This window comes from Haliaeetus albicilla, chromosome 8, assembly GCF_947461875.1.
Source record: "Haliaeetus albicilla chromosome 8, bHalAlb1.1, whole genome shotgun sequence".
NCBI lineage: Eukaryota > Metazoa > Chordata > Aves > Accipitriformes > Accipitridae > Haliaeetus > Haliaeetus albicilla.
The window spans coordinates 36,950,213-36,977,460 of NC_091490.1; the positions used below are offsets into that span (position 1 = coordinate 36,950,213).

Here is a 27,248-nt window from a genome sequence, read left to right on the forward strand (position 1 = left end):
TATTTCCTAGTATAAAACCCTGAAAATTATTTCAAACTATTTCAGTGTAATATATTATTAGACATTTAAAATAAATCTAAACTGTTAGACAATCTAGTTTTTATAACATTGGGAATATTCTCAAAGGAGAATAGAATGTTATTTCAGCAAAATGAATGAATTGAGAAAATAATTAAAATATACATTCAGTTTGGGTAATGTAAATGTTAAAAACCGATTACAGAAAATCAAATTGCTGAATACGATGTTTAAAAAGCTCTTAGGCAGACTTGTAGTATTTTTAATGAACATTTTATTTCAATATTTTTGTGGCTTTTGGAGGTTAGAGGGGGAACTAGCTGAAATGTTTTCTTTGTTTTGTATTGTATTTTAATTTTTTTTTTGCATGCACAACTTCGCAATAAGCTGTCCTCCTGGCTTTTTATCTTTGAGTGTCTTGAAAACAAAATGAGTGGAAAAAGTGTTTGTCTAAGATGTTCTTTATTACTTTAGAACACATTAAAAGATTATCTCTGTTGATGTTAGGAATCACTGTGTGTGAAATTATCCCATTGACTACCAATGAGATGGTTTACACCAGTAAGGCTTAGTTGTATGAATTCAGTTTTCGGAATTGATCCTAAAATAAATTTATATGTGGAAAATGATAAATTTTGGAGTTTTAGTATTTGACAGCTTGTTTCCCTATTATAGATTCCTTACTGAAATTTGAGTTTGCACCTATATTTGTAAGTTAGTTGTCTTCTTTTACTTGGATTTTGTTGTCACCATGCCTCTTTCATGTTGAAACAATCTCAATATGTCAGTGTTAGAAAACAGTTCTAATACATATCTTCCAGCAGCAGTTCCTTGTTGGTTGCAGTATCTGTGAAAGGTAACGACATTAAGGAGTAATGGAGTATATCTTTCAAAGCACAAGTAATGAGTAATAGGAGTGTTTTGACATAGTGTTTAAAGAAAAAAAAAAAAAATCATGGAATTTGGTTTCCTGCCCAGAACTTTGACTGACTGTCTGGGAATTCAGTGCCGTATGTCAATGTTATGTAGAATTAGTGTATGTACTTTGGAGTGATTCTTTACAAATATAATAGTGTCCTGCAAGTTTAGGGCCAATGTATTGATAGACTACAATATTATGAGTCATTATTGATGAAGACCTGTATTCTTGAGGAAGTGCTACGTTTCCTAATAAATATTTCATTTTCTTCTAGAGAAGCAGAGGTGTTATCTTTCTCGTCTGTAATACAACTGTATGCTATAAAAATTCAATGTTTTTGCAGGTGTGTTTCAACTTTCAGATTTCAATATGTGTTTTTTGTTGTCTTTTCTGTGTTTGCAGTAATGTCATTACCTCTTGCATTGTCATTGTTTGTTTATAGTTCTGAAACTCCTAGAGACTTTCTAAGACATTATACGTTTCATAGGTTCTTTGAAACAGCTGAGGTTAAGCACGTATAGACAGTTCTGCTGGAGCAAAAATTTACATCTTGTTTATTGGCTCTTTAAAATCTTATTTTCATAATATCACTTCACCAATAATAGCTATCCAAGCTGCACGTTGCAAAGTTTTAGACCATGATTAAGATAGTTCTTACAGCAATTTTGATCATTGGTTAGAGGGTTTTTTTTCTTAGGAATGAGCTCCTTCCCTTTTGTGTTCTTGGGGAGTCCAACAGATGGTATCTTAACAGAGACGATTAAGTGAATGCAGGTGTTTGTCATCTTAACACAACTTCTAGTCTACACAGTGGTATAGTCAATTTGTATTTTCCTCCCTAAGCAAACAGCATGAAATAAAAGAGGGTGTTAGGTATGAATCAGAATAATACTTGATTGCAGGAATCCAGGCAGGGGAGAACTGGAATTCTTTAAAGATGATGTTATTTTATACAGAGGAGAAATGGCATATTTTAAAATGTTACAGCAAGAAAAGACAAGGTTTGGCATTAGTTAGGATTGGAAGAGATACAGAGAAAAATAGAAAAACAATTAAAAATATTTTTGAATTATTACTAAGGATGCTATTTTGCGATAGCAAAAGAATATAACTGCAAGATTCTTAATCTGGCAGTTACTGAAGACCTCATCCACCATGCAGAAGCACTGGAAATGCCACCTTCTCCCAGGTGCTGATACTCTTGAGAGATACTCTCATCGCCCAGTTTTTATGCTCGTTGCTCACAACAATGATGATGGAGTCTCTGGTTGACTGAGCGTTTGTGGCTGCTTTAGTGGAAATCAATCTGGCTGCCAGAAGCATCGCATATGTTGTCTCCTGACTTCAGCACCCCACTTCCCTCCAGTGCCTCTCGCACTGCACAGTGGCAGTCCTGCTTTGTTCGTAGGTCTTGGTTGCGGCAGTGCACAATCTGTCTCTTAGCAGAAGCCTCTAGCTGTTGCCTCCGACGTAGTGAAACTAATACGTGACTGAGGATTTGCTGTAAGTTTATGCTTGTAGAGTGTTTCACTAGCCTGTTTCTTAGCTATGTGCTCGGTTCTAGCTGGCTGCAAAACATAGCTTTGGATAATCAGTTACTCGACATAAGCACTGTCTGCTCCGGGCCTGCAGGAGAACTGCCTTTGATGCCAGGTATTTGACAGTCTCTAAGACTTTGTTGTATGGTTATTATCCTGTTGCTCTGATTCAGCTAGGACACGAAGGTGAGCTTGTATGGAACTGACAAAGGTGATCTGTCGATAAATTAATCAAGTTCTGCCATCATACATAAGGGCAGTGATGACACTTGAACAGTCGTGGTTATTTCTGTTTGAGGATGTCCTTCCCTTCCAGAGGTGCTGCTTTAAGCTTCCCCAAACTGTGGTACCTCCTGCCGACATCCGTCCGAGTTCACCATCTGCCATGGTATTTAGAGGGAGCATGTGGCCAAGGCAGTCGAATTTGTCCCTCCGTTTCAGTTGTGGGTTGTTAAAGTATGCTGTAAGCTTGATGTACTTTTCCCTTAGGGTGATACTGGAACAGGACCTTTGTTTTCTGTATACTGCTGCAAGTGAACTGCTGAGCAGCACAATCAAAATAACTAGCAATGTGTCGAGTGTCCATGGTACATGCATTCGCATGTGAGAAAACAACATACCGTTATCAGTAAAGAGCTGCTTGTGGGTGAGCAATACTTGGATGTTTTCATTTAATATGCAGCATCTGCAGATTGAAAACTACCATGTTTGGCAGCTCTCCTACACACGCTTCCCTCCACATGTACTCCTAGTGGTAGGAGGCAGTAGTAGACTAACACTGCCTAGCACCTTGCAGTCACTTGTTTTTTAATGACAGTAGCTTTAAAAATGCTTTGATGTTGCATCTTTTGCTGCTGTCCTCTAGCTCTTGATGGTTCTTAAGGCTAATAGTTTCATGATATCTTGGATATTCTGCTAACCTTTTTTCCCCACATTTCCATGCCCATGTTTGTCAGGTTCCTTTTTCTGAGTTCAGTTTTGTTTCAGGGTTTGCTATGATAAAGTCTGCAATCCTCACTGGTGTTCAAGTACCCACTGGGGCAGGTGATGTACATTGAGAAACTACTTCTCTCTTTAGAGGGTTACAGTCTAGAGACAAAGTCAGTTTGAGGAACAACTTTGGCTATGAGCTTCAGGAGTGTTTCAGTCTGGGGACAGTTTTGTGGAAATAGTCTGCCTGATAAAGGCTTCACTCTAATAGCTATTCATTTCCAAGGGCAGAGGGTTACAGGTTTTCCTGCACATCACCATAATTATTTTAGGATATCTTTTGTCAAACTCTGAGACATATTTCAAGACCCACTCCCTTGAAAGTTTGATGGCATATGTCACTTAGCATTTGAAGGTAATGTTCTTGATATAAAGTAGAAATAGTGCTTGATGATTATGGTTTATTCAATTTTCTTTGTTTATTTAATATAGGAACATCTCCAGGGCTACTTATTTTACGAAAAAATGGACATGTTGTTATGATAGAGTAAGTGGGTGGTTTTCTCACTCTTTTGTTATAATTCAACAGTTTTTCTTTGATGAAATTAAGAACCCGGAGTATATTTATACATATTGTATAGAGCAAGGAAGGAGATATCTTCAGACAGTTGTCTCAGAAGTTAATGTTTTCCATGATCCAAGTATCTTGGCTTGCTTAAAAAAAAAATTTAAAAAGGAAAGAAAAAAAGCTGAAATGTACCTTTCAAAAAATGCTGCTATAAAAAAAAAAAAAACAAAAAAGGAGGGGTGATGGGGGAGAAGCCTTGACACCAGAAGCTCTGTCATAGCAGAGTTTCTCTCGGATGTCTGGAAAAAGTCTTATACTTCTGGGATGCTGTCCAAAATATTTTCAGTGACCATTGCCACAGGCGTGAACTTCTTAATGCATTTTGCAGTAATCTCCACCACAGTGAAATTGATTACTGTCTGAAAGGTTTTAATGATAACAAGCAAGTAGGGCAGCATAAATGCCATGAACTAATTTGTGTGTGTGTATTTTGTTGCATCTTCAGGAGTCTTGCAGAGACAGATGTGTCGCCTGAGGAAAATCCTGCTTAATGTTTTTTACATAATTATGTACTTGCGTATTTGTCATTTTGATTTTGGTAAGAAGCAAATTTTTTTTTCCACATACACGCATGCGCACACACAAAGGATCTAGTGTCTCTCCAGATACTTCAGTTGGTACCCAATGAAAAGTATCTGGTGGCTTCCTGAGTCTGAGCTTTTCTAGGATTCATTTTATAGAAACTGAAATGCATCCAAAAGCTAGAATAGTTTTAAGAAATGCCTTTCCAGCAAAAAACAAGGGTGCTATAGCAAAGGTGTATCTTCTTCATGTACCTACCAAGGAATTTCAGGAGGCTTATAAATGAGAGGCTCTCTTTTTATGTGCATGTTAAGGGAGTCCAGGAAGCTGAAAATACAGTTAAACTTGTTGGGTTTTTTCAATCTTAACTTAGTATTCCTAATGCAAGAGGTCATTAGAACTGGAGAGGTTCATCCACCCAGACCATCACCTTCTTGAGACTGAAATCTGAGCCGCACTTATATTCAAAGAGAATAGTTTCAGGAATTATGTTTTTCCTTTAAATAAAAAAATACCACCACCAAAACATGTGTGTGTACATATATGTAAAAGTATTTTTATACACACACTTATATATGTAATAAGCAAAATTGTAAACTGATGAATGGAAAGCTGTACCCAACTGAAAAGCCAGATCTCCCAGGAACTGGTATGTCATTGTCACTCCATGCCCTCTGCCAGCACAGACATGCTGCACCAAAGCCCTTCATCCTGCACTATCGCTCCCACAAACCACTGTAATTGTTGGATGATCTGCAGTAGGTGAAGAGTGAAAAAATAAAAACTTGAGCACCAGTATTAAAAAAGCAAGCTGTCATAAGCAGGCTTCATTGCAAGGGATAAAAAGGTCAAAGGATACTTTTTTTCCCCTCTACCTTTGGAGCAGCCACTAGACGCATCCAGCAGAATTTTTCCAGACTGTCAACTGGTTCATCAAGTTGGGGCTTTCTCTCAGTTTTAAATGCCAGCACCACTTCAGTTCAGAGGAATGGCTGGCTTCTTTCCCAGACAAGATTTCCCAAATTCAAAATGACCTTTCAAGATTCTAACTAATAGGAGCTAAACAGAGATTTCCTCTTCATCAGGCCCTTTCTCAGATTGATCCTTTTACTGACAGCACATCCCCACAGCACAGACCAGTGAAAGACCAGCCCTTCCACTTGTGATAATAAACACCTCTCTTGAAGAGAGGCAATCTTAAATCATGTTGAATTTGTTGTATATTCCAGAAACTATTACATTTCTGTTTGAAACACTGATTATGTAAAGACAGAGGAAGAACCAGTGAAATAACTGGATTTTTTTTTTTTTTTTTAATCTAGCCATTCAGACTTTGCACTAATACAATGGGATGCCTGCTCAGCCACCCACTCCTCATTATTGAGGGAAGTGAGAGATGAATGATGGGAAAGCCGTTTATCTGGGTACCATAAAGTGGGGACTGCTGTGCAGGCAGCAACCCCATGGACTTAGCTTGGTGCAGCAGGTTTGTTAGCTCCCACTTAAGGGCCAGATTGGTTGCTCAGCACAGCACTTCCCAAGAATTCTGGTTGTTCATTGTTGTGTGCTGTGCCCGTCCCCTCCTCCAGGCAAAAAGGAAGTATTCAGGGCTGCCCAGCTTTGAGCAGGTGGATTGTAAGGTTCTGCTCTGGTGTGTGCTGCTCTGGTGCAAGCTGCAGCTTCACCTCTCTGTAAACCCTCAGTTAAAGTTGGACAGCTGTGCTGCAAAATAGTGATATAGAGACACCCTATATTGGTGTCCTTCTGTGAAGTCTTGAAATGTAGCAGGATAGTAAACTCCTTTCAAGAAAGACACCAGTGACCATTTCTTGAAAGGATGAAGTATTTCAAATACAGAGTTGTGAAGTCTTGTGGTTCTATTACTGAAGAAGTTTGGGCAGAAGCAAAGTGCAGAAACAAATACAATACCATTTCTTATGAGAGAAAAACACTGTGGGAAATGAATAACGCACTGTAAAATGAATGACAAGACCAGACTAAGGACTGATTTAACATTAGCATCAGGTTTAATTGCATAGTTCAATTCAGAAGAAACACCAGAGATAAGACATGCCTGTTGAATTTTTTAGTAATATGTTGTGGGAAGAGCTACCAAGAGATTGGGAAAAAATTGGAAGTGCCAGGAGTACACATAATTGCCTAGAAATGATATTATAAATGCAAAATATAGAAAGATAATAACTGAAACCTGAAATAGCTTGATTCTATCATCAGGTCTCTCTTTTTCAGCTGCAGTTTCAGGTTTGGCATTTTCAGCCTTGATTTATATAAGGAACTCATTATCTCCACCATGGCAGAGGATAAAGTCTTGTAACACTGAGGGAATACAAGATTTGGTATTGTGCTCTGTGCCATGTGCTCCATTCTTCTAACAGTCTGGCTTATCACCCTAAGTTGTTGCCACATTTTTGTGTCGAGATTTTCAACTTGGAGCTCTCATTTTATTCTTTAGTATTTTCCTAGAATTGTTTCTCTTATGCATTGCATAATAGTTCTTCTGTGTCTTTGATAATATTTAATTATATGTATGCCTATGTGTGACAGCTCTCTAATATGTCATACTGGATTATTCTTGTCAATACAGATACATGTAATAAAACTGCTCTCTAGGTAATGTATATCCATTGTGGTGTAGCACAGCTACAGAGTTCTGGCACACGGTGAGAGCAGAGCAGGAAGGGGAATAGTAGTGTATCATGGAGGTATAATCCACCTGCCTGTGGAGGAGTCTCAGGGAGTGAGACAATAATTTTTCATTTTTTGCCTGAAGTTTTTGTCTGAAAACTTTCACTTGAGCACATAGGGAATCATTCGTACATGTGAGAGTGCTTCTTGATGCCCATGTGGCTGGCTTTATTGAAGAATTAGAATCTATGGTGGTTTGAATCTGGTTTCAGTGGTCAAAGAAGAGAAACTCTTGGGAAAGTGCTTGGCTTCAATGCTTTATTATCAACAGCTAAAGCCATGTAGGAGTTGATTGTAGAAGACTGGAGAGAGGTGCATAGGTGGAAGAAACATGGTCTTCTCATCTGCAACTTACTAAGTGTTCTTTTGCTACGCTTTTCGTAAAAACGTTAGAATATATGCATTGTTTTTCTGTTAAAGCAGCTCCTTCTTCATTTTGTAGACAGTTTAGAATTATGTTTCTACAGCTGTACCCAGGAGCATGTTCAGGCCTGAATCCCACATAGCTAAGTTGTCTGTAATAAAATAACTTGCTTTGTTTTTCTTCAAAAGTTTGCAGGGATATGTAAGCATCTCACACTTCATTTTTCAGAGTATGCTTTAAAGCCAAGTGTGGTAAAGCAGAGGCCATTGTGAAGATGCTGTGTGGCTTTCTAAACTGAGAGAGAAAAATAAACTGAAATAGAAACACTGTAAAATTATCTTGGGTATATTTAAAGTTAGAATATGGTTAACTCTTGGATATTGATTTAAATACTATAGAAGCTGCTATGAAGCATCTTAATAGTTTGCATTTTAATCAAATGCCACAGAGTAGGCTATTCTGCACTGGCAGTGAGAGCAGCTCGTCGGTGTAAACAGGCATAGTTTCAGCCTACCATCAGCATTTCCTTATACTTCCTATTTTTTTTTCTTCTTTTTTTAATATAGATTGCTCTGGCTCAGCAGGTTCACAAGCCACTGCTTCTTGTGTCTGTTCCTGTCTGTAAAATGAGGCTAGTGATCCAGCCATCTAAAATAGTACAGTACTGTAGAACATCTTCATTTTGGTATTATTTTCTGCCTCTGCTACTTAACTCCTTTGCCAAATAGTTGCTTGGCTTTGGTGTTCCACCTCCGCATTTTAGCACCCTGATTACAAGACACCTTAATGATGCCCTGCCATCACTAGCTGCTTGCAGAAATGAGGTCTAGCACGATGCCCGTGATTCAGGTAAGTATTAGGCCTGAGTTACTACTGTGGAAACAAATACAGAGTAGTACAGTGTGTTGGTCTGGAAATCTAGTTCAGAGGCAGAAATGCCAGCCTTTTTATCTGCTATTCCCAAGCTTTAATTCAAAGCGGTCCTTCCTCAGTTTGTGATTTTAAAGTAGTTCACTATTTTGCCTCATTAATGCCTAATACTTGTTAAGCCTAATACTAATGGCAGAGGCATTTCATGGATACCCATTTGCTATCAGTGCACAGTAATTACTCTTGAGAGTTGTGCTTTCAGTACAAACGATGCACAGAATGAATCCTGCTGTAAACCAGCCTTTGTTCCAACTTTTCCAGTGTGGCCTGCACTTCCAGTTGGGATCTCGATTTCTTTGAACTTGTGGTCCCCACAATCAGCACAGACAGGTTTTGGTTGGTGTCATGACCACCCCACTTGGAAACTGGTGTTCTAAAAAGCTTTACAAAGTGGTGAGCAAACCAGCTCAATTCCCCATGACGTAACTGAAAGCACGATTAGGCCAACGCTCAGGCTCAGACCTGCCTTTCAGAAACCGAGCATCATATATTTGAATTGTCCTGCATGAATTTTGATTCTGTTCCTCAGGATACGAAATAGGGAGTAGAGTTTGTCCTGCATGCTGCTCTTGGGCAGAAGCCATCTTGAAGTGACAAATAAAAATGAGAATCACTTTTGATAACTGGAAGAAGCTGAAGTAATTTAACAATCTCTTTTCTTTGAACCAAAGGAATTCTGTTCCCCTTATAATCCAGTTAGCTGACATTGTGTCTGAGGTTGTTTCTTCTGCTGTTCTGATGGAGCCTACGAAGTCCCAAAAGCCAAGAATGATTTCTGCCGCTAGCTGAAAACGAAATGAAGTTCATTCGCTTGGAAGTGCTGGCTGAGACCTTGCTGGGGGTGGGGGGGAACTGCTGTTGTATTTTTTGCATCCCTTGTGCCATTTCGGACTTCAGCAGTATTTATTTTTAGTACATTTAAACACTGCAGAAGGAAGGGGCAGTTGTAATATGGCATATTTACGTCATGCTGTCGGTTCCTGGCAGCTTACTTGCCTGTCAGAGAACAGAACTAGTCCATTAAGGATGTGAGTGCTACTTATGCCCACGAGTGGTGAAACATTGTCTCAAGGGTGGGAAGGCCTCCCCAGGCTAGCAGGTTGGTTTGTTTTTCTAAGGTGCATTATGGGGATTTTTTCTTTCATGTCACAGGACAGGAATGGGCCATGTTATCTCCCACTTTTTCCTTCTTCTCTTCTACTCTGTATAGGAAAAAGAGGCAAAGTCTCTACATGAGGTCAGCATGTGCTGATTTTTTCCCCTCATGTCAGGCTTAAGTTCTCTGCCCCATTATAAAAATAAAATTCTATAAATAAAAAAGAACAAATGCTGAGGGGGACAAACTGGACCCACAGTTATGTGCATGTCGTCACTTGTAGAAGTGTGCCTAGCCCCATTCCTCCCAGGCTTCGTACATTCCCTGTTTCTTATGCTGTCAGCCTCTCAGGATGGGAAACATGCACAGATAGTCCTGGCCGGAGCTTTTTTTGCCCTGCCATAACATAATATTAATTGAGCTAAGGCTGAAATGATGTTGGGCTCATCTGCTGTTGAATTAGCTCATGCTCCATTTATACATATTGTTTTCCTCTTTGAAACAAACAAACAAACAAGTTGCTATGGGTTTTGCTGCCACACTTTAATGTCACAGTAATACCTTTCTCCTGGAATTAAGCAGTATTTAGGTCTGATCTCTCATATGTGACATGCTGTCTCTGTTAGCTTTAAGCATAGGCACACTATGATTTCCCTTTCTTGGAAATTGCTCTGTCTCAGCATGTGGGTAGGAGGCCATGTAAATAAATACCAACCACTTCTTAGCCTTCAGTAGGCACTTCCTTTTTCCTGGTGGCTACAGAAGAAACACTTTCTCACAGTTTGGCATCAAACATTTATAAAACTTTCCTGCTTGTGGAATTTTTGTTTAGACAATCAGATTCTTGGTATGGTTTTTTCATCAGTTTCTATTTTTACTCATCTGCGCTTGCTTGGTTTGTCAGTAAATAGTGTCTGTCAGAACAAACACTTCATCAGAAGCTTTTTAGATTTCTGGTAATTGACTAGTATATCATTATAAGCATATTCTGTAATAGTGAAAGATAAGTTTTCAAGAATAAAAATTAAGCTTACCTAGGTCTTTTTGCTAGTTATGATGGAATAAATAACATTGATATTTCTGCCCAAGAGATTTTTTTTAATATATATATAACCTGTCTTAAACATTTGAAATGGAAAACAAAGTATCTCACATTACCACGCAGTCCAGCTTTCAACTGAAAAAAAATTATTTGCTTTTAATACAAAGTTTAATATGTGTTCTCCTGAATTTATATGCTAGGATATTTTTCAAGTGTGTGTCACTTTGTCTTGGCAGCAAAGCTAATGCATTTTTCCCTTTTAAATACTACCAGAACTATTGAGGACATAGGTTTATAATATCAAAACAGATCATATCAATAAAAATCAATATTAGAGGTCAGTGTACTTCTATTTTTTATACATAAATATATGATCTATAAGTTCCTTATTTAGTTTAATTTACTATTATTTATTACTTTTTTATTCGTAAATTATGAATTACTTTGCTTAGTTTTATTTATCTCAGTGGTAATACTGAATGAATGAATGACAGTATGCTCTCCCTTCAGGGAGAGCCCCAAAGGTTCAGAGAGTATATATTCCCTGGAAGCAGAATACAGATATGAACTGTGATAAATAGCTATACACTGGCACAGAACTAGACCCCTTCATCAGAATTGTTGTTAGATGAGAGAGTGAAAAATATACATATGTATGATCTTTTGTGGGTAATAATTTCTAGGATGGCTAAGCTAGAGGAGGTTTGAAAATACATCAGATACTTCTTATGTAATACTCCCACACTGGATTTGATAACTTTTGTATTCAACAAAACAAGACAGTAGAAACCATGCTTTTCCAGAAGGGCCTTTGAAATATGTTTTTTTCTCTACTGAGGCCTGTTATGAAGCTGTCTAGGAAAGTGAGCCATTGTTGGACACGTCACTGTATTTTTATAGTTTTACTCTTAGGTACATTCTCATATGGTTTAGTTTTGCAATCTGCTGAAGCTTAGCCAAGTTGAATTGCATCTGCCCTCACAGTACACACATCTAAGTCTAGCTAGGACTTTTTCCAGTTCTGTGCAGTGGAAGTTACTTTTGTGTATTTATTTCTTCTGGGAAATATGTATTGAGAAAAATGAGTCCTGGTTTGGTTTGTCCTTTTTGCCCTGTTTCACGGCATACAATAAAATATTATCACTTGCATATTTCTTACTTGAGCCAACCACCGTTAAGTGATGTCCCAGTTCACAATTCTCCAGCAAGTGTGATGGGTGCTGGACCTTACAGCTAGTTCTGATGATGGCTAGACAGAGACTAGTCAGTCTTGCTTCATGTTGGCAGATAAGGGACTGTGAAGGCGCCCTAAGCTGTCCAACTTTGGTGATTTATTGAACTTCTGTAGAGTCATTGGATAGCCAAATTCACGAGAACCCCATTTGGTATCCACAGCAAAAATTCCAAGGCATAAATCCTCTCCCCATTCCATTGCTGCCATGGTAATGGCACCAGCCTTAACAGTACCTTCACGGCCTTTGAAAGCTGTTAAACTCTGCACCATGTTAGTATCCTTGTCAGCAATTTTATTGTGATGTGCAAAACCAGCATGGGGGTTTGAGGATGCAAGTGTTGCCCCTCTTGTCTTTGATGCTAAGTAGAAGCGATCCAGGTGTATTTGCAAAGCAAAATGGAGAAGTTTGCTCTGGTTTATCCATCAGTATGAGGACTTCAAGGAAGTTTAACACAATAGGAACAGCTAATAATCTTAGGGCTTTTTTGTTCTGTCTTCATAAAGTAGCTTGTGAGTGTTACTAGTCCTTATTTTGGAGTGACGGGAAGCAAGAAACCCAGAAAAGGTGAAATTATAGTGATTGTGTTGTAAATGAGAACGTGCTGTAAATGAGAGTTGTGATGAAAATGCAAAAGGAGTTGCCTACAGTGAGAGTGCATAGATCATTCCTGCTGTTTGGAGAAACAAGATTAGGAGGTTAGATTAGAAGTCTGGTTTTGTTTGTATATGGTATATATGAAACCTCAGTGATGGTATAATTTTAATTGATTTGTATGATTTTTGTATTTTCCACTGGAGGAATGAAAATTTATCCCTGAGATCATCAAATGCTATCCCTAACTAATTAATAATAGTGATTCTAGATAGAGATTAATTTTATGTCACAGGTTGGTTACTCCAATTGCTACACAGACATGGCAGAAAAGTTCTCTATTGATTAGGCACTTTCTTTTTAGTTAAGTCTGACCCTTTTCTTTTTAGAATTCAGAGGAATGAAGAATAATAAATGTGGATGTTTATGTGTTTGAGGTGGAATTTTTTCATTAGGAAATGTTTTAAAAGGGTCAGTGAAAAACAGAACTGGAATGAGGTTTCATTTCTGTTGCAGGTATGTCTATGAAAGATAAGCAGACATTTCAATTTTGGATATTCCCTTATGATAATAAATGTATTGAAGGCATTACCAACTAAACAGAGCTTGCTGAGATCAGGCTTCTTTGAGACTTCTCACACAGTGTTGTTTTAATCTGTTTTTTCCTAGGAAAAAGAGAAGAAGTATATGCTTCCTTTGGACAATTTGAAAGTGCGAGATGTTGAAAAGAGCTTCATGTCTAGCAAACATATCTTTGCATTGTTTAACACAGAGCAGAGGTAAGAAAATGTGCTATTCTGCAGATACTTCTATAAAACTGTATCTAGCTGAGCATTTTAGTAAGTGGGAGTGCAGTTGTGGTATTTCCACTATGTTCAGTGAACAAAGATCTTGATACTCTTGATTTATCTGCTTCTTTGCGGTTGCATAACCATGGGATGAAAGGTTAGTGTCCTCCTAGCCACTCATGGGGTGAAACAGCTCTATGATTAGTCATCTAGTTCTTCTGTATGGCTGAATAATCATCTCCTGATCCTATTTTTGTTTTGTTTGGCAATCACCTAGGCTTACCAAAACATTCATGACTTTTGTACCTTGTGACCAGATGCAACTGGTGTAAATCACAAAAGCGTAATTGCTTTTCACTTTCTCCAGTGGAAAATCTTGCCTGTCTGTAATCTTGGGAGTCATTCTGTTGTTTGTTTGGGTTTGAATACTGCTGAATGGAGAACAAGTGAGATTCCTCGGCTTCCCTAATTAATAGAATCTTTGCCTTGTAGTGTTTGCTTTATACTTTTCCTTTCAGACTCCATCCTCTGATTTAAGTGGTGTGGGTACTCTATGGAAGCCTATTTCTGATGCACAGCCAATTCAGATTACTGTGCACAAATAAGTCAAGGAAACATGACAACATTTAAAGACATACAAGTGACCTGTAAATTTTGGGGTTTTTTTTTTTTTACTGAAGAGGAGAGTTGCATTGGCAGCAGTCTCAGTGGAATTGCATTTCAGCAGATAAGGTGCAATTTCTGTAAGTTCTTTTTCAGGAAAATAAGTAAAATTAATTGTAGTAGTAGCATGGATAGATGCCCTTGTTTTCCTCTTTTCTTCTGCTATGTCCCTTCACACCCAAAGCTTGGCAATACATTCAGATGTTGTTCAGGATGGTGAGGGCTGGATGTGGCTCCCTGCAGAGCCAGCTGTTGTTGCTCCTGAACTGGCCAGAAATAGTCCTTTCAAAAGCAAGGAATGCTCCTCCTTCCTGCAAAGCAAAAGCAAAGCACAGGATTTCTGGGCTGTCAAGTTTCTGCTGGCCCCAGAAACATGAGGATGCAATGTGAGTCTCGCTCTGAACTACCCCACGAAGGCTTTGCCTACATCTGCTGACATCTCAGCTAGCCTACATGTGGACATTGTCTGCCAGGCGATGCCCTTTGAAAGTATGTTGCACACATACTTGCTGGGAATAAGATTTCAAATACATGACCACTTGCATTTCTGGAGCACAGAAAAAAGCTTCGAAAAACTTTTCATGTTTTTAAAAACATAAATGATCTTCAGATGCTGGAAATTAATGTAATTCTGATTATTCTGCTATAGATATGTGTGAATTGTCCCAACATTGCATGTACATCAGTCAAGAAAGATAACTTTGTCCTGGGGGCTTGGTATCAGCTGTACATATTAAGTTCTGTCCGTGAGAAATCTGTTAATTTTAGCTCATTGTTTCTCCTTTGTTTTGGCTAATAGCTTTGAATGTTTTCATCATCTTAAATATTAATCACTGAACTGCTGTGAAAATCCAAGAGAAGCATGCCTTTCCACTGGCAAGTTTGGGATTTATTTGGGTGTTATATAGCTGCACATTCGCATTTTCACTGGATCTTCATACACACTGGACAGCAAGGATTTCAAAATCAGATGTCTAAAATGTTTGCCATGTCTGTAATAACCCTGCCCATCTGGGCTGTGAGTAGACCCCCCGAGCATCTGCAAGCTGCTCTAAAAACATCCTTATATCGATATGGGCATGTTAAGACATGACAGCATAGTGATAAGACGACAAAATAACTTTGCCTTGGGAGAGGCTGTTTACGGAGACAGCCTTCCAGCTTAAAAGGAGGCAGGAGTTGTTCTTGAAGAAATATTTATTGAATTCTAATTACAACAGCAATTCCTCTGTTACTGTAAAATAGCTGATTTTTGATGTTTCTAAAAATCTGCCTGCAGGCACAAAGTGGTCAATACAAGTTTAGTATCACTTTCCCCTGTCTCCTAGATTCATAGATTGTGTCAGCAGAAGCAGGGATATTGGGGCTTGAATAAAGTGATCTGGCCCTGAACTGGGGGGGACTGTTTTCCCTGTCCAAGATTCTTAGGGAAACTAAAACAGGGAATCAGTAAAGATCTGTTGAAATAAGGAGTCTCACTGTTGTTTTACTTTATGCTAATCCATTGATTTCTACTTTCTGAATGGGGGGTGTGTGTGTGAATATGGCTTGCTTTTCAAAATTTGTGTAAAAATTAACTTAGTTTCTGGTTGGGGGTTTTTTTGGGGGGGGTAAGGGTGGGGTGATTTTTTTTAATTGAAAAAAACATAACAATTGAGAAAAAATATCAGCTTTCTCTTTCTGAGTTTGCCCACTGAGGGTTCTGGTTATGGAACCATTTTGCTATTTAAGATGTAGATCATTAAAGAACAAAGGCAAAATCATCTGTTCCAGCTTCCATGATAGCATGGAGATGGTTCTGTGTCTCTCTTTTTTTTTTTTTTTTTTCCATAATCTGCAGCATTTTTTTTCATTGACTATGCAAACATTCTTAATGTCTAATTAAAGTATTTTAATTTTCAAGCAAAATCCCTTTAGGAGAAGAATTTTAATAAGCTTGTTCTCTTTTTCATTCCCAGCCCCACACTGCATAGGTATTTGCTCCAGCCATATGTTTCTGATACTGTACATTTCAATAGTTTCCTGGATTATACACTGCATTTTTTCCATTTATGAAAACCTTTCCAGTTCTGAAATACAGTTACCAGGAAAATGCTCATTTCACTGCATAGAAGGAAAAACCATCTTAAGTTAGCTAAGGCTTGGGGATAGATGCAGAAGGAAACTAACAGTATCTGTCATTTTGATTTACTGCAGAAGTCAACAGTTCTCTGACAGGAATCAAATGTGACTTGGTAATGTATAGTAAATGGAGACCGTGACGATTGATTTCACAGTGAAGATAAATTCTCATGAAATGAACATAATTGTATGTTTATGAAAAGGCTGCGTTGTGAAATAATTAAGTTCTTTTCCTGTTACTTTCTAATTCAAATTTTTAAAAAAGGGCTGGGGGGGGGGCCTGTAGGAAAACTCTTGGTGTGAAGTAGATATAATACTGCTTAAAGAATGAGGTGGTGAGTTTTGTTTTTCAGCAAACTAAGTAATTTTTTTATAGCTTTTGAGTGGGCCCATCTACTTAATTTATAGACACCATGGAAGACTTTTGGAGATGGAATCCTCTAGTTTACTTACCTTAGCAGTACTAGGTGTTAAAACAAACTATATTAGAGTGAGTGCCCATTGACTCCTGGATCATTTTTGGCCACATCTGTGTACCTGAGTCTGCCTTTAAGCAGCTGAAGTTGAGCTGTAGGGTCAAGCAGTATGTCTAAACCTAAAGCTGTCAAGAAAGCGAGTGCTATTTTGTGTTAACCATCCTTTTCTTCTCCACAGTAAACTGCTGGCAAGTCTTTTAAATTGGAAAAGAGATCAAATATATTAAAAGTATTTTAAAATAGTAGTACTGTAGGAGAAAAACTAATGTTACACACAGCTAAGAACAGAGGAGAGAGGATTTTGTCAGCACCTGTGCTTACGTACAGTAGATTAACCTGTGACGTCCTCACTGATGAATGTATAAGACTCTTGTGCAGCGTTCAAGAACAAACAAAACAAATCCTGCCCATCCCGGAAAGTTTACTTTCCTTCTAGGATTTCATTCCAAACACTTTGCCTATTCCCCACGTATTCCTGTAAAAATTATCTGCTGATTGGTGCTTTTTCTTTTAGCTAAGTACTGTAGTCTGGAACAAGAACTGTAGTCTTAAGCGTGCCTCCCTTTAGGATCTATGCAACAGTCCCATCTCTCCCTAATTAAGACAGGCAAGCAGTCATTATTTCTCATGATCTTGCTCAGTTGACTACAGGATCCACCTGACACTATTTTACTAGGTTCTGTGTCGTTCTAAAGTAATCCTTCTCCTTTGCAGTAGAGTAGTTGCACTTTTGTCCTGATTTATTGGTCAATAAATTGTATTACTGTATTACAAGTCCATCTAAATACTACTTCCCTTTTAAGTAAAGGAGGAATGATGAATAAAACTGCTGCTCTTTTGCTACAAGCAGAGGAGATGCTTCCTTTCCACCTCTTTTCCAACTCTGGAGAGATGAATTCTCTTTTGTGGGAGAAGAGATTCTACTAGGTAAAGATTTTGGGGGTTATAAAATGGTAGTAGGCTGAAGTGTTTGTTGAGGCGGTGAATTTTCAGGCTTTTCCTACCAATACTGGGAGTAGTGACCATACAATGAGGAAGAGTTACCTGGTGGAGAGTCCCTTATCAGTAGTCTTTCTTATGCAGGAAGGTCTGTTCCTCTTCAGACTCATTCCTTTACTTGGAGCCAAAGAAGCAGAAGCAGTGTGTGAAATTCTCCCTTCCTTGCAGAGGAAGATCCCACCAAGTCTCCCTGTCTTTTACTGTCCTGCCCAGCCAGGATCCAGATGAAACCGAATAAGGGTGTTGCTTTCCTCACCTCTGTGGTTCTGTATGATAGGGGGATGTGAGGAGCAAATTCAAAGCACAGAACTGTTCCTGTTTGCCTTTGCAGGAATAGGTTCCTGAGAGCTAAATGCTCCTCAATAATGATGAAGCAGTGTGACAGAACCTACCATCCCTGCATGAGAGCTGACTATCTGGGGCAGCCTCATTGTAGAAACAGATCCTTAATCTGAGAAGCAGATGAATGTCAAGAGGAGAGTGATCAAAAGGAAGTTTTGTGGGCAAACAATAGGACTGGAAATAGAACTGCCAGATGATAAATTTTAGCTACTGGCTCCTGAGTACACTCTGACTGTCAGGAATCATATTGCACAAGAAACTGTGTTGTCTGTAGGACCCAGGAAAGTACGCTGTGTCTAGTAAGTGAAAGGTATGACAGTATTTATTTTGGATGTGTGTTGTTGGCTGAGTGTTGCCGTAGAAGGGGATGGAGCACAAGTCTTCTCTGGGACTCCAAATGCACTAGAACTTTTAAGTACTGAATTTCTTCTTATGGACAGCAACTGGTTAACTGCTATCCATATATGAGGGAAATTGGGCAAGAGCCAAACTAAAGGGAACTAGTGAAAGGAGACCGGGTCAGAGGAGGTGTTGGATGGAAGCCAGGCTAAAGGAGAAAGCCTAAGATGAGATGTATGTTTACTTACTGTTTTTGAATTACTCGGAAAGCTAAGCCCCAGGAAGAGCTGGACTATAAGCTATTCAGAGCCCTCTCTGTTAGAAAGGGAAGAATGGAATCTATTTAATTAAAAAAACCCACAAATTTAATCCAGAAAAAAGATGATAACATTTGTAAACTAACCTCTAAGATGCTGGTGAGTACAATATTTAAGAATAGGAAAAATATGCAAACCTAAGGAATAACTAGCCTTTATCCCCCCAGCCCATTCCATTAAAAAAAAAGAAAAGAAAAGAAAAAGGAAAAAGGTTGGGTTGACTATTTCCATTTTGTCATTATTGACAAGAATTCTTTGATTAATAAAACATAGTATGGTGGATAGGTGGTAGAGGTATTAAGGTTTAAAACTGGTATTATTACAGAGCAAAAAGGGGTTCTCAGGAAAGGAAACAGCAGTGCCAAACCCATACCTTAAATATGATAGTTACACTGTGCTTGAAGAAAATTCCCAAAGGGGTTGTGTGGGATCTGAAACGTTAGTGACACCTACCAGAGACACGGGTGTTGTAAGCATGGGCTGTGTTGCGGCTGGTAAACTTGACTCAGCCTGCAGGACAGCTTCACCTTGCTTGCTCACTGTGACTCAGCAAGGTCTGGGTCCCACTGCTCCATCCAGAGAAGCACAGAACTGGAGCAGGAGACGTGCTCCCTCCATGCGTGATGAGGGACTGACAGCTGTGAGCAGCTTTTGCATCTGTGCGGCCCCAAGGCAGGTTCCAAAACAGGCTTCCATCCCTCACCACGAAAACGATCAAACCTTCTTCTCCAGGCAGTTATGGAATATTTTAGTGCCAGTTACTGTTACTACTGCAGATTTTGGCCTATGTGGTGTTAGTTTTGGCTGCATTTCTCTTCTGGATTACATATAGAACTCTAGACACTTCATTGTCCAAGCTTGGCTATATACTGATCAGCATATCTTCTGTTCATTTTCACCTTAAAATTGTGTGGGTTTGTGTATGTATTTGTGTGTGTGAACTTTAAAAGATCCTTCAATTTCTGGGAGACCACTTACATGAGTTACATAGTAAAATCCTTAAGTGCTATTATTTCATGACATTGTCTCAGAGATTGTCTCTTTGGCTTTTCTGGATATTAAGAAAAAAATCTTGAGAGTTGTAATTAATTTTAATTAGCATTCACATTGGACAGATCTGAAATGGCACGCCTTGGTAGAAAATATTAGTCATTGCTGTTAACTCAGAGCAGATGGTAGTTTTTGTTTCTTTAAAATATAGATTTGTGGAGCTTCTGGTAGAGCTTTCTTATATGAAAAATAGTGCATATATTCAAACCAGCCATTGTGAAATTACAGGTGTTTAAAATGGTAGACTAAGACTAAGGTTGAATAAGCAGAGTGTATACAGTGGAGTTGCAGGTTGAGTAAGTAGAGAACATACAGTAGAGTTTCATCCAAGATTATTTTTCCCAATTGTGCATGTATACTTGGAGTATCTGGATTCTGTTATTTTCTCCCTTTTTCATTTTAGGTGACTATTTATGAAACCCGTATTCCATATGATTTCAGTCAAATAAGAAATATTTAAGAATTGAATCTTTTGTGTTTTTCATGGAATAAAATTGGGCCAATCTGCATTTGGTTCTAGATTTCTAATGTGCATTTTAATTCTGCTTGCATCCTAATAAAAAGACCAGACGTCTACCAAAGAATTGTTTGAGATGATAAGCACAGTTGTTTGAAATCCCTGTTAGAGAAGATTATTCCTTTGTCTTTCAGTCTGTGAGTTGCTTTGCTTGTATCAGTGCGACTGCTGAACTTAAATGTGGTTTTGTGTTCTTTGGAGGATTAAAGTGGTATATAGGCACAATTCTGAAAACTTCACTAATGTTCTTGCTCTGTAATTGGCGTTCGGTCTCCTCCCATATTGGCAAGAATAAATACATCTTCATTTAATCTTGGTTTGTATTTTCTCTATATACAAAAAAAATACATGCATATATAGTACATCTTTGTCTACTGAAATGCTTCAGATCCAACTCAGTCTAAAAGCTGTCTATGCATATAGTTAATATGTGGATATGCATTAATATATATGCATGCATATTAACTGGGTTTGTAATGTATCTACAGTGGTTGCCCTTAAAATCTTTCCAGGTTTGTTGGAGATAAATAACCTTATCTTAATACTAAGAAATTGCAAGAGATACTATGCATCTTGAGGTCTAGCAGTTGAGTTTGCTCAGATAGCAAGTAGTCTTGATGTGCAGCTGCTGTAGAGAGAAAGGTACTGGTATTGCCTCCACTGTAGCAGGCAACTAGAAAGTTCTTTCTTTGTGATTTTCAGTTGTGTGTTATTCACCTGTTGGTCCTGGATTGTATAGTTCTGCTGTTTTATAGGCAATCAAACCTTCTCTATGCAATGTCGACAGCCCAGGCTTCAGGACTAGTGGGACAGGAATCTCAGTAACTCACAGCTGGGCTCAGTCTTCAAACTTACTGGCACTTCTCTGTTTCCTCTTGTGCACTTTCAAATACCTTACTCCATTCCTGCATTTTCATGTTAGGATTCTTCCGTGAGGCATTAAGGAAATACCTATGGACAATGTAAAGGTCATTTGTGCGTTAGAAAGTTCACTTTGGGCCCTTAAATATAGCAGGGAAAAGAATCCAGTATGCTGGAAACAAAGGTGGTAATAAAGTGAAGAAGTTGTTGGGTAAGCAAAGTTACAGCTGGGAGTCTGCTGGACTTTGAGGTAATGGGCCTGGCCTAGAGAAGGTATGTCCTGAGTGTGAAACCATTCCGTAATCGGAAATGATGCTTTTAGTCTGATTGTCTGTTCATCTCCATAAGTAATTATGTTGTATTTTTTCTGGAATGTAGTTCTTGAGGTTTATTTATCTAGAGTATAATAAAATCTGCAGATAACAAAGGGTAACCTTTTGTATTTTTCACTCTGGAAAAAAAAGTAGTATTATGTTAATTTCCAGTAATGCTACTATAGATAAACTTTCATGTAATATGCAGGATATTAAATTACAAAGATGAGACTCTACGGGAGGAAGCAGCATAGGTAGATGTGGTATATGCATATAGCTTTGCACATAGCTTCTCTATTTATGTGTTCACATTTTAAAAATGTTACATATTCAAGGGAAATGTTGCACACAAATTGTACTTGAGGCAAGTTCGCATTTATTGTTTCTGTTTTGTTTCTACAGTCCCTTAGATTTAAAGATGCCTGAATATCAACAAGATTTGTATTGTTGAGAGTTAGTCTTTTTGCTTCTTGGTATCCTGTATTATATCATTCTCTTTGATGTATAACATCCTATTTAGCTGCTATAGAGATGACAATGAGAACATGACCTCACTGTATTCCATATGGAGTAAGTAGGTGAGGATTGAGTAGTAACTGTTTCTGTGCTGATATCTTCAGCAATTTTAAAAATTGGAAGAGAGAACAAACCAGAAAGTCTGAATTGTTTTCAAGAACGTTTTTACAGCTTTCCATGAGACGCCAGTAGATTCCTAATGAGTAAAACATGTTAATGTGTTTTTGTAAGATTCCACTAGTAACAGAAGAAGGACACACTCTTTTCAGAAGTTACTTTGGCTTTTTTTCCTTTGAAAAGTTCCTGTGCCTGTCAGCCTTTCTGGAAGAAAGAAAGGCAAAGAAAGTGTAGCAGCAAGGAAGCTGATTTGGGAGGCAAGCATCCATTTACCTCCCCTACTGTAAGCTTCCTAAGAGTTCTGGCTCAGTGTGTATATCCTTCAGTTCCTCATTTATGCTGTGAAGCTGAAACCTGTGTTCCTTTGTGGTGGTGGGGGGGTAAGATTAGCTATGATAAAATGGTGGAGCTCTCAGATACTACAGGGCGAGGGGCCTCGGAGAGCTGGAGACATCAGCTGCTTGGCCATAAGGTGTCCCTAGACCTAGGAAAAGTCTTGATATGGAGACAGGAATGCAGGACTGCCAGCTCCCATCTGTTCAAAGCGGTTGGCTAAAATCCCTTCTCGTCACAAAATGCCAAAAAGTTTAATATATAACATGACAGTCCTGAAAAAATGTTTTCACAAGCTGGTGTCATGTTGTTTTGCTCTTGCAGATAAGTATTTTTGGAACTTCCCTATCACTGTGTTTTACAGCTTTTATTTGCTCTATTGTTATTTTTAGTCATCTTTTCTGAGAGTACCCTTTTACCGTTTCAGCTTCCTATTTCTTCAGAGTTATAGCTGCTTAGTTAACTTAGCCAAAAAACTTATCTCGGTAAAAGTTTCTCCTAACAATAAATTAAAGCATTTTTTCCTCTGGCGATTTCATTTTGCTTCTCTCTCTATTTTTATTGAGTTCTTTGTTTTGTTCAGTAAATGTTGACTTGGAGTTCCACAATGTTGCAAATTGAATAAAATTCAAGTGTTTTGTCATCAGTTCAAGATAACAGCATCCGAGGAGGTCGTCCAGGCTATTATTTGCCTTAAGGCAGGATTAGTACATTTGGAGTCAATGAAGAAAAAGGTTTACTTTTAAATTTCTAATCAATAAAAAAAAAATCCATAGAGCTTTCACTCATTCATGCTGTCAGTAGCTTTGCCTAAACTATGGGACCTGACTCTTTAGTGTCTCTGTCCCTTTGCGGGCTGGTTTCTTTGGGAAGGAAGCGCAGGTGTGCTGCCCTGAGCGGCACTGAAGCATGCTCCAGTGGCATCTCTGATCCAGATGCTTGCAAGGAGAAGTGCAAGCCCGGTTCTGAGCACGCCTGCCTGGCTGCTCAGATGGAGCCATTGAAATCGGTGAGAATTACGTCACTGACATAAGGAAATCTGAGTATGTCCTTTATTTTTTGCAGTTTTGAATGCAATCTATAAGCCTGCTAAAAATACCTGATTTGCCTCTATTCAGAGGTGGGTGTACTCTGGTTGCCATATCATGGTTTCACGGCTGGTAAATTAATGATTAGGTGTCATGGCTCCCTCATGCTCAGGCATGAACAGTTACTGTTCAATAACAATTTTTCTACCCATCTGTTTCCTGAGACTGCCCCAAAAAGCAGGGGTAGGACCTGTCTGGTGACACTGTTAGTAAGGGAGAAGCACTTCTGCGAGTGGGAATTACATCAAGTCAGTTGTATTCCAGCAGTGTGACGGTGAAATCCCAGCAGTCCCTGAATGCTAAAGAAATTTGTCTAGGCAGTGATAATAATAGCTTTATTTCCTGGTTCTGTAGTGTATTCAATTTGATTTTCTCAAAATATGGGGGAGAAATGACCTCTGTAGTTGCATAAGGAAACCAAAGAACCCATTGTCATTGCTGTCTTTGAAAGTTAAGTAATTTCCATCAACCCCTTTCTCCACCCTCACTCCCCTTTCTCCGTAGCTTGCTAAGGAAAGACAACAGTCTGGTTGCGATGGAAGATTGATTCTTGTGCAACTGTTAAGATCTAGCAAAATGTGGTTTCCTAACCTTTGTCAGCTAAGCTTGTGGCCTTTCCTAAAAAGACTGTTGGCTGACAAATTTACAGCGATCTGGTCTGTATATAGAATTTGAATTCGGAAACTAATGGCTAAACCGTAAGGGGAAAATCTGTTCTGTGTAGTGAAGAATTTACAAGTACCACCTTCCTACATACGTATTTTTCCTCCTTTCTCTTTTCTTCCATTAAGTGATTCCCTATATTTATCTAATTATGTGAATTACCTGCAAGAGGTGTTATTTAAACATGTCCCAATTTTCTTACTATGACAGCAGACATCAGAGGTTTGTTTTGGTTTTTTTTTTAAATATCTGATTATCATTGTTTTCTTTCCCCTTTTACTGATGATGTCTAAAAGCCAAAACGGGTATATAATGCACTGAAGGGACTTAACACAGGAAAAGTTACATTGTTAATTGTTTTGATATTTATTGGTTACAGCAGCAAATGTTCACAAGACATACAGTTTTGTTGGTTTGTCTTATGTGTTTGTCCTCTGCATCACAACAGACTTTTTTTCCTAAAAGTGCTCCATTTCGGCAAAAGCTGGAAAATCGATTTTAAGTAGTTTCACGGTGCTTTCAGATTATTATTTCCAGAGCTGTGCTGTAGCATTCTAAGATATTTTTAAGTACTCCATGTAATTATTAAACAAGCACCTGTCCCGTAAACTCTGTTGTCCAAAACAATTGCCAAGTAATTTCTGATCCCAAAGGATTTTTAATTTAAAATGCTGTGTGTGTGATACAGTGTAGTAAAATGCTACTTTTACAATGTGGTGCTCTTTGTTCTAGGAATGTTTACAAGGATTACCGTTTCCTTGAGCTAGCCTGTGACTCCCAAGAGGAGGTGGATAGCTGGAAGGCATCTCTGCTACGAGCCGGTGTCTATCCTGATAAATCCTCAGTAAGTTAAACAGCTCACTAGTTTTCCAGTAGCTGCTCTGTTTGAGTCAGAAAAAACAATTGTATCATCTGGGAAAACACAATGTCTGCAAATATCTCAAGAAATGGTAGCCTTTTCATTGTACTCTTCTATGGTAATTTTGAAATATTCATAATTAAATATTTTAAGATTAATTTGTGCGTCAAACCTCAATATTAAGAAAAAACAAACCCACAAACCAAACCTTCCAAAATGTTTTTCATTGGATCTGTGTAGTAAAAGTGTTGAGCAATTTGGGGTTTCCTGAGCTTCATTGTTTCTATTAATGTCTTCTAAGGTAAAGATGTGCTTTGAAGAGTTTATTCCCTCAAGCTCTGTATTACAGAACTGACAGAAGCATTCCAGGCAATCATGTATATTTATTTTACTGATCCACTGCATGTTTTTTGTGTATGAAACACATGCTAAACCTTTCCAAAGGCAGTTTTACTCAGCTAATCATCATGTGGAGCAAATTGAACAGGATACAGTAAAAAAGCCTCTATTAATTTAACAGAAAAGACAGAAAGTTGGGAAACAGAATATGCCCAACTATCGTTTCATATTTTTTGGACTTAGTTATTTTGATATTTAATATCAAGTGAAGGTTTGAGAAAACGTGTCCAGAGAGAATATAGCAAAAATACCTGTCACTTGAGCTTTTGAAAGTTTCTCTAATGCGTGGTTCACCTTTCTTCAGTAAGTCTGCTGGTCCACTAGATTCCTTCAGCGGAGGATCTGTTCTGAGAAATGATACTTTGATTTTGATGGAATTTGTTCTTCTTCCTGCTTGTTTTCCATGGGAAGGCCAGGTCCCTTGAGTCCAGTGTCTTGTGCTGTCTTCTGTCTCTTCATCTTTCTCTTCCTCATATTTCCCTTATACTTGGGATACCTCCATGGCTTCCAGTATAATTCTGTCTGCATCTCCTCCGGCTGCTATTCATGCCAACAACCCTCAGCTTCGTCTTTCATACCAAGTTTCAAGGCTGCCATCAGTAGATAAATCAGAGAATCCTTGAACTGCTGGATTCTCCAATTATTATAGGAATAAACAGTGATGATGTTAATGATGATTTTTTAAGAATAGTTCAAATATGAATTTAGCAGGAGACCTGTCAGGTATCTGAGACCTTACCTTTTAAAAATGAATAAACAAATAAATAAATTGGTGAGTCTTCAGTATGTTGCCCGACCCAGTAGATCAGTTCCTACCTAAGACTATCAGAAGTCATTTTACAAGGATTAGTTACAAGAGGTTACCTAATTAATTACTAGGAACAAAATACTTTTTTTTTTTTTTTTTTCCTTGCTCAGGTTTTAATAATGATGTCAAAAAAGTCTGTTGCTGCCTCTGGTTTAATCTTGTATGCTGTGTGACAAGTTTATCATATTCATATATCTGTTACTTTATCTTTAAACAAGACAGACTAGTTGGATTTCTAAACTTCTCTTCTGTCTTCCTGTCTCTCCCTTCCCCCTAAAAATATTTTGTATTCAAAATGTGTTTATAAAGAATTCTTGGTTTTGTTTAAAGTTGGTCTGTCAAAGGAGTCTTAGACACAGGATGAGAGACTTCCTTGAAAGACACAAGTAGAAGGGAGTCAAAATTCAGTTTTTCTTTGAGGTGGAATTATCTTTAAGTTACGAAAAAGTGAATATTACTGTTCCAAACCCCTGTAGTTTGAAATTCACCCAGTAGTCTATCAAGCTGTTCAGGAAAGATGCTTGATGCTACTCTAGTCTTGCAAAGCACTTTGTTCCTACAGGACTAGAGGTCCGAATGTGGATTGCAGGTCTGCTGTTGAAGTTTTGAATTTTGAAGAGCAAAAGCTCCGAGCCCTAGGGTACTTTAGAAGCTCCAGTGGAACTTAAATAAAAATCAGCAGCGTTTCATTAAAATCCCGTGCATACTCCTCAGTTTCACACCTTCCTCTGACAATATAAAATAGTTTTAGAGACACTCCCCCAGTCTTTTATTCTCCTTCGAAGATTTAGAGACCTTGTTTTTATGTAAGAGAGACTGCCAGGAAATGGCAGGAACTTGCATTTACTTCAGTGCTTCCCCACAGCTTTGCGATCCCAGAGTTAAAAAGGCAAAGAAGTACCCTAGCCCCTTCCCAGACTGACCTTCTCGCTCTTTTTCATGTGCGAGTCACAGCTGGTAACTTTGAGTATCCAAGGCTTTGGCACCAGAAGTAGAAAAACTGCTGCTTAGAAATGAAAAATAGATTAATAGTGCTGTAAACCTGGAGTATTGCAGTGGTGAAGCTGGCCTGCTTTCTGTAACTGCCAGAGCAGTGTGCGCAGCCTGGAATTTGAAAACTAAGCTGTGTGCTTTCATTAACAGTTCTGCTGCTCGCGTA

The 27,248-nt window shown here is 38.4% G+C and overlaps 1 protein-coding gene across 5 annotated transcripts in view; it reads left to right on the top strand.

The window, feature by feature from the left end:
- DNM3 (dynamin 3) overlaps nucleotides 1-27,248 on the top strand; it is a 190,947-nt gene that overhangs the window by 109,079 nt on the left and 54,620 nt on the right. For all 5 annotated transcript variants that reach the window (XM_069789847.1, XM_069789846.1, XM_069789848.1 and 2 more), the window contains 2 exons: nucleotides 13,189-13,298; nucleotides 24,756-24,867. In XM_069789847.1, coding sequence (XP_069645948.1) covers nucleotides 13,189-13,298; nucleotides 24,756-24,867 — 222 coding nt within the window. The remainder of the gene's footprint in view (nucleotides 1-13,188; nucleotides 13,299-24,755; nucleotides 24,868-27,248) is intronic.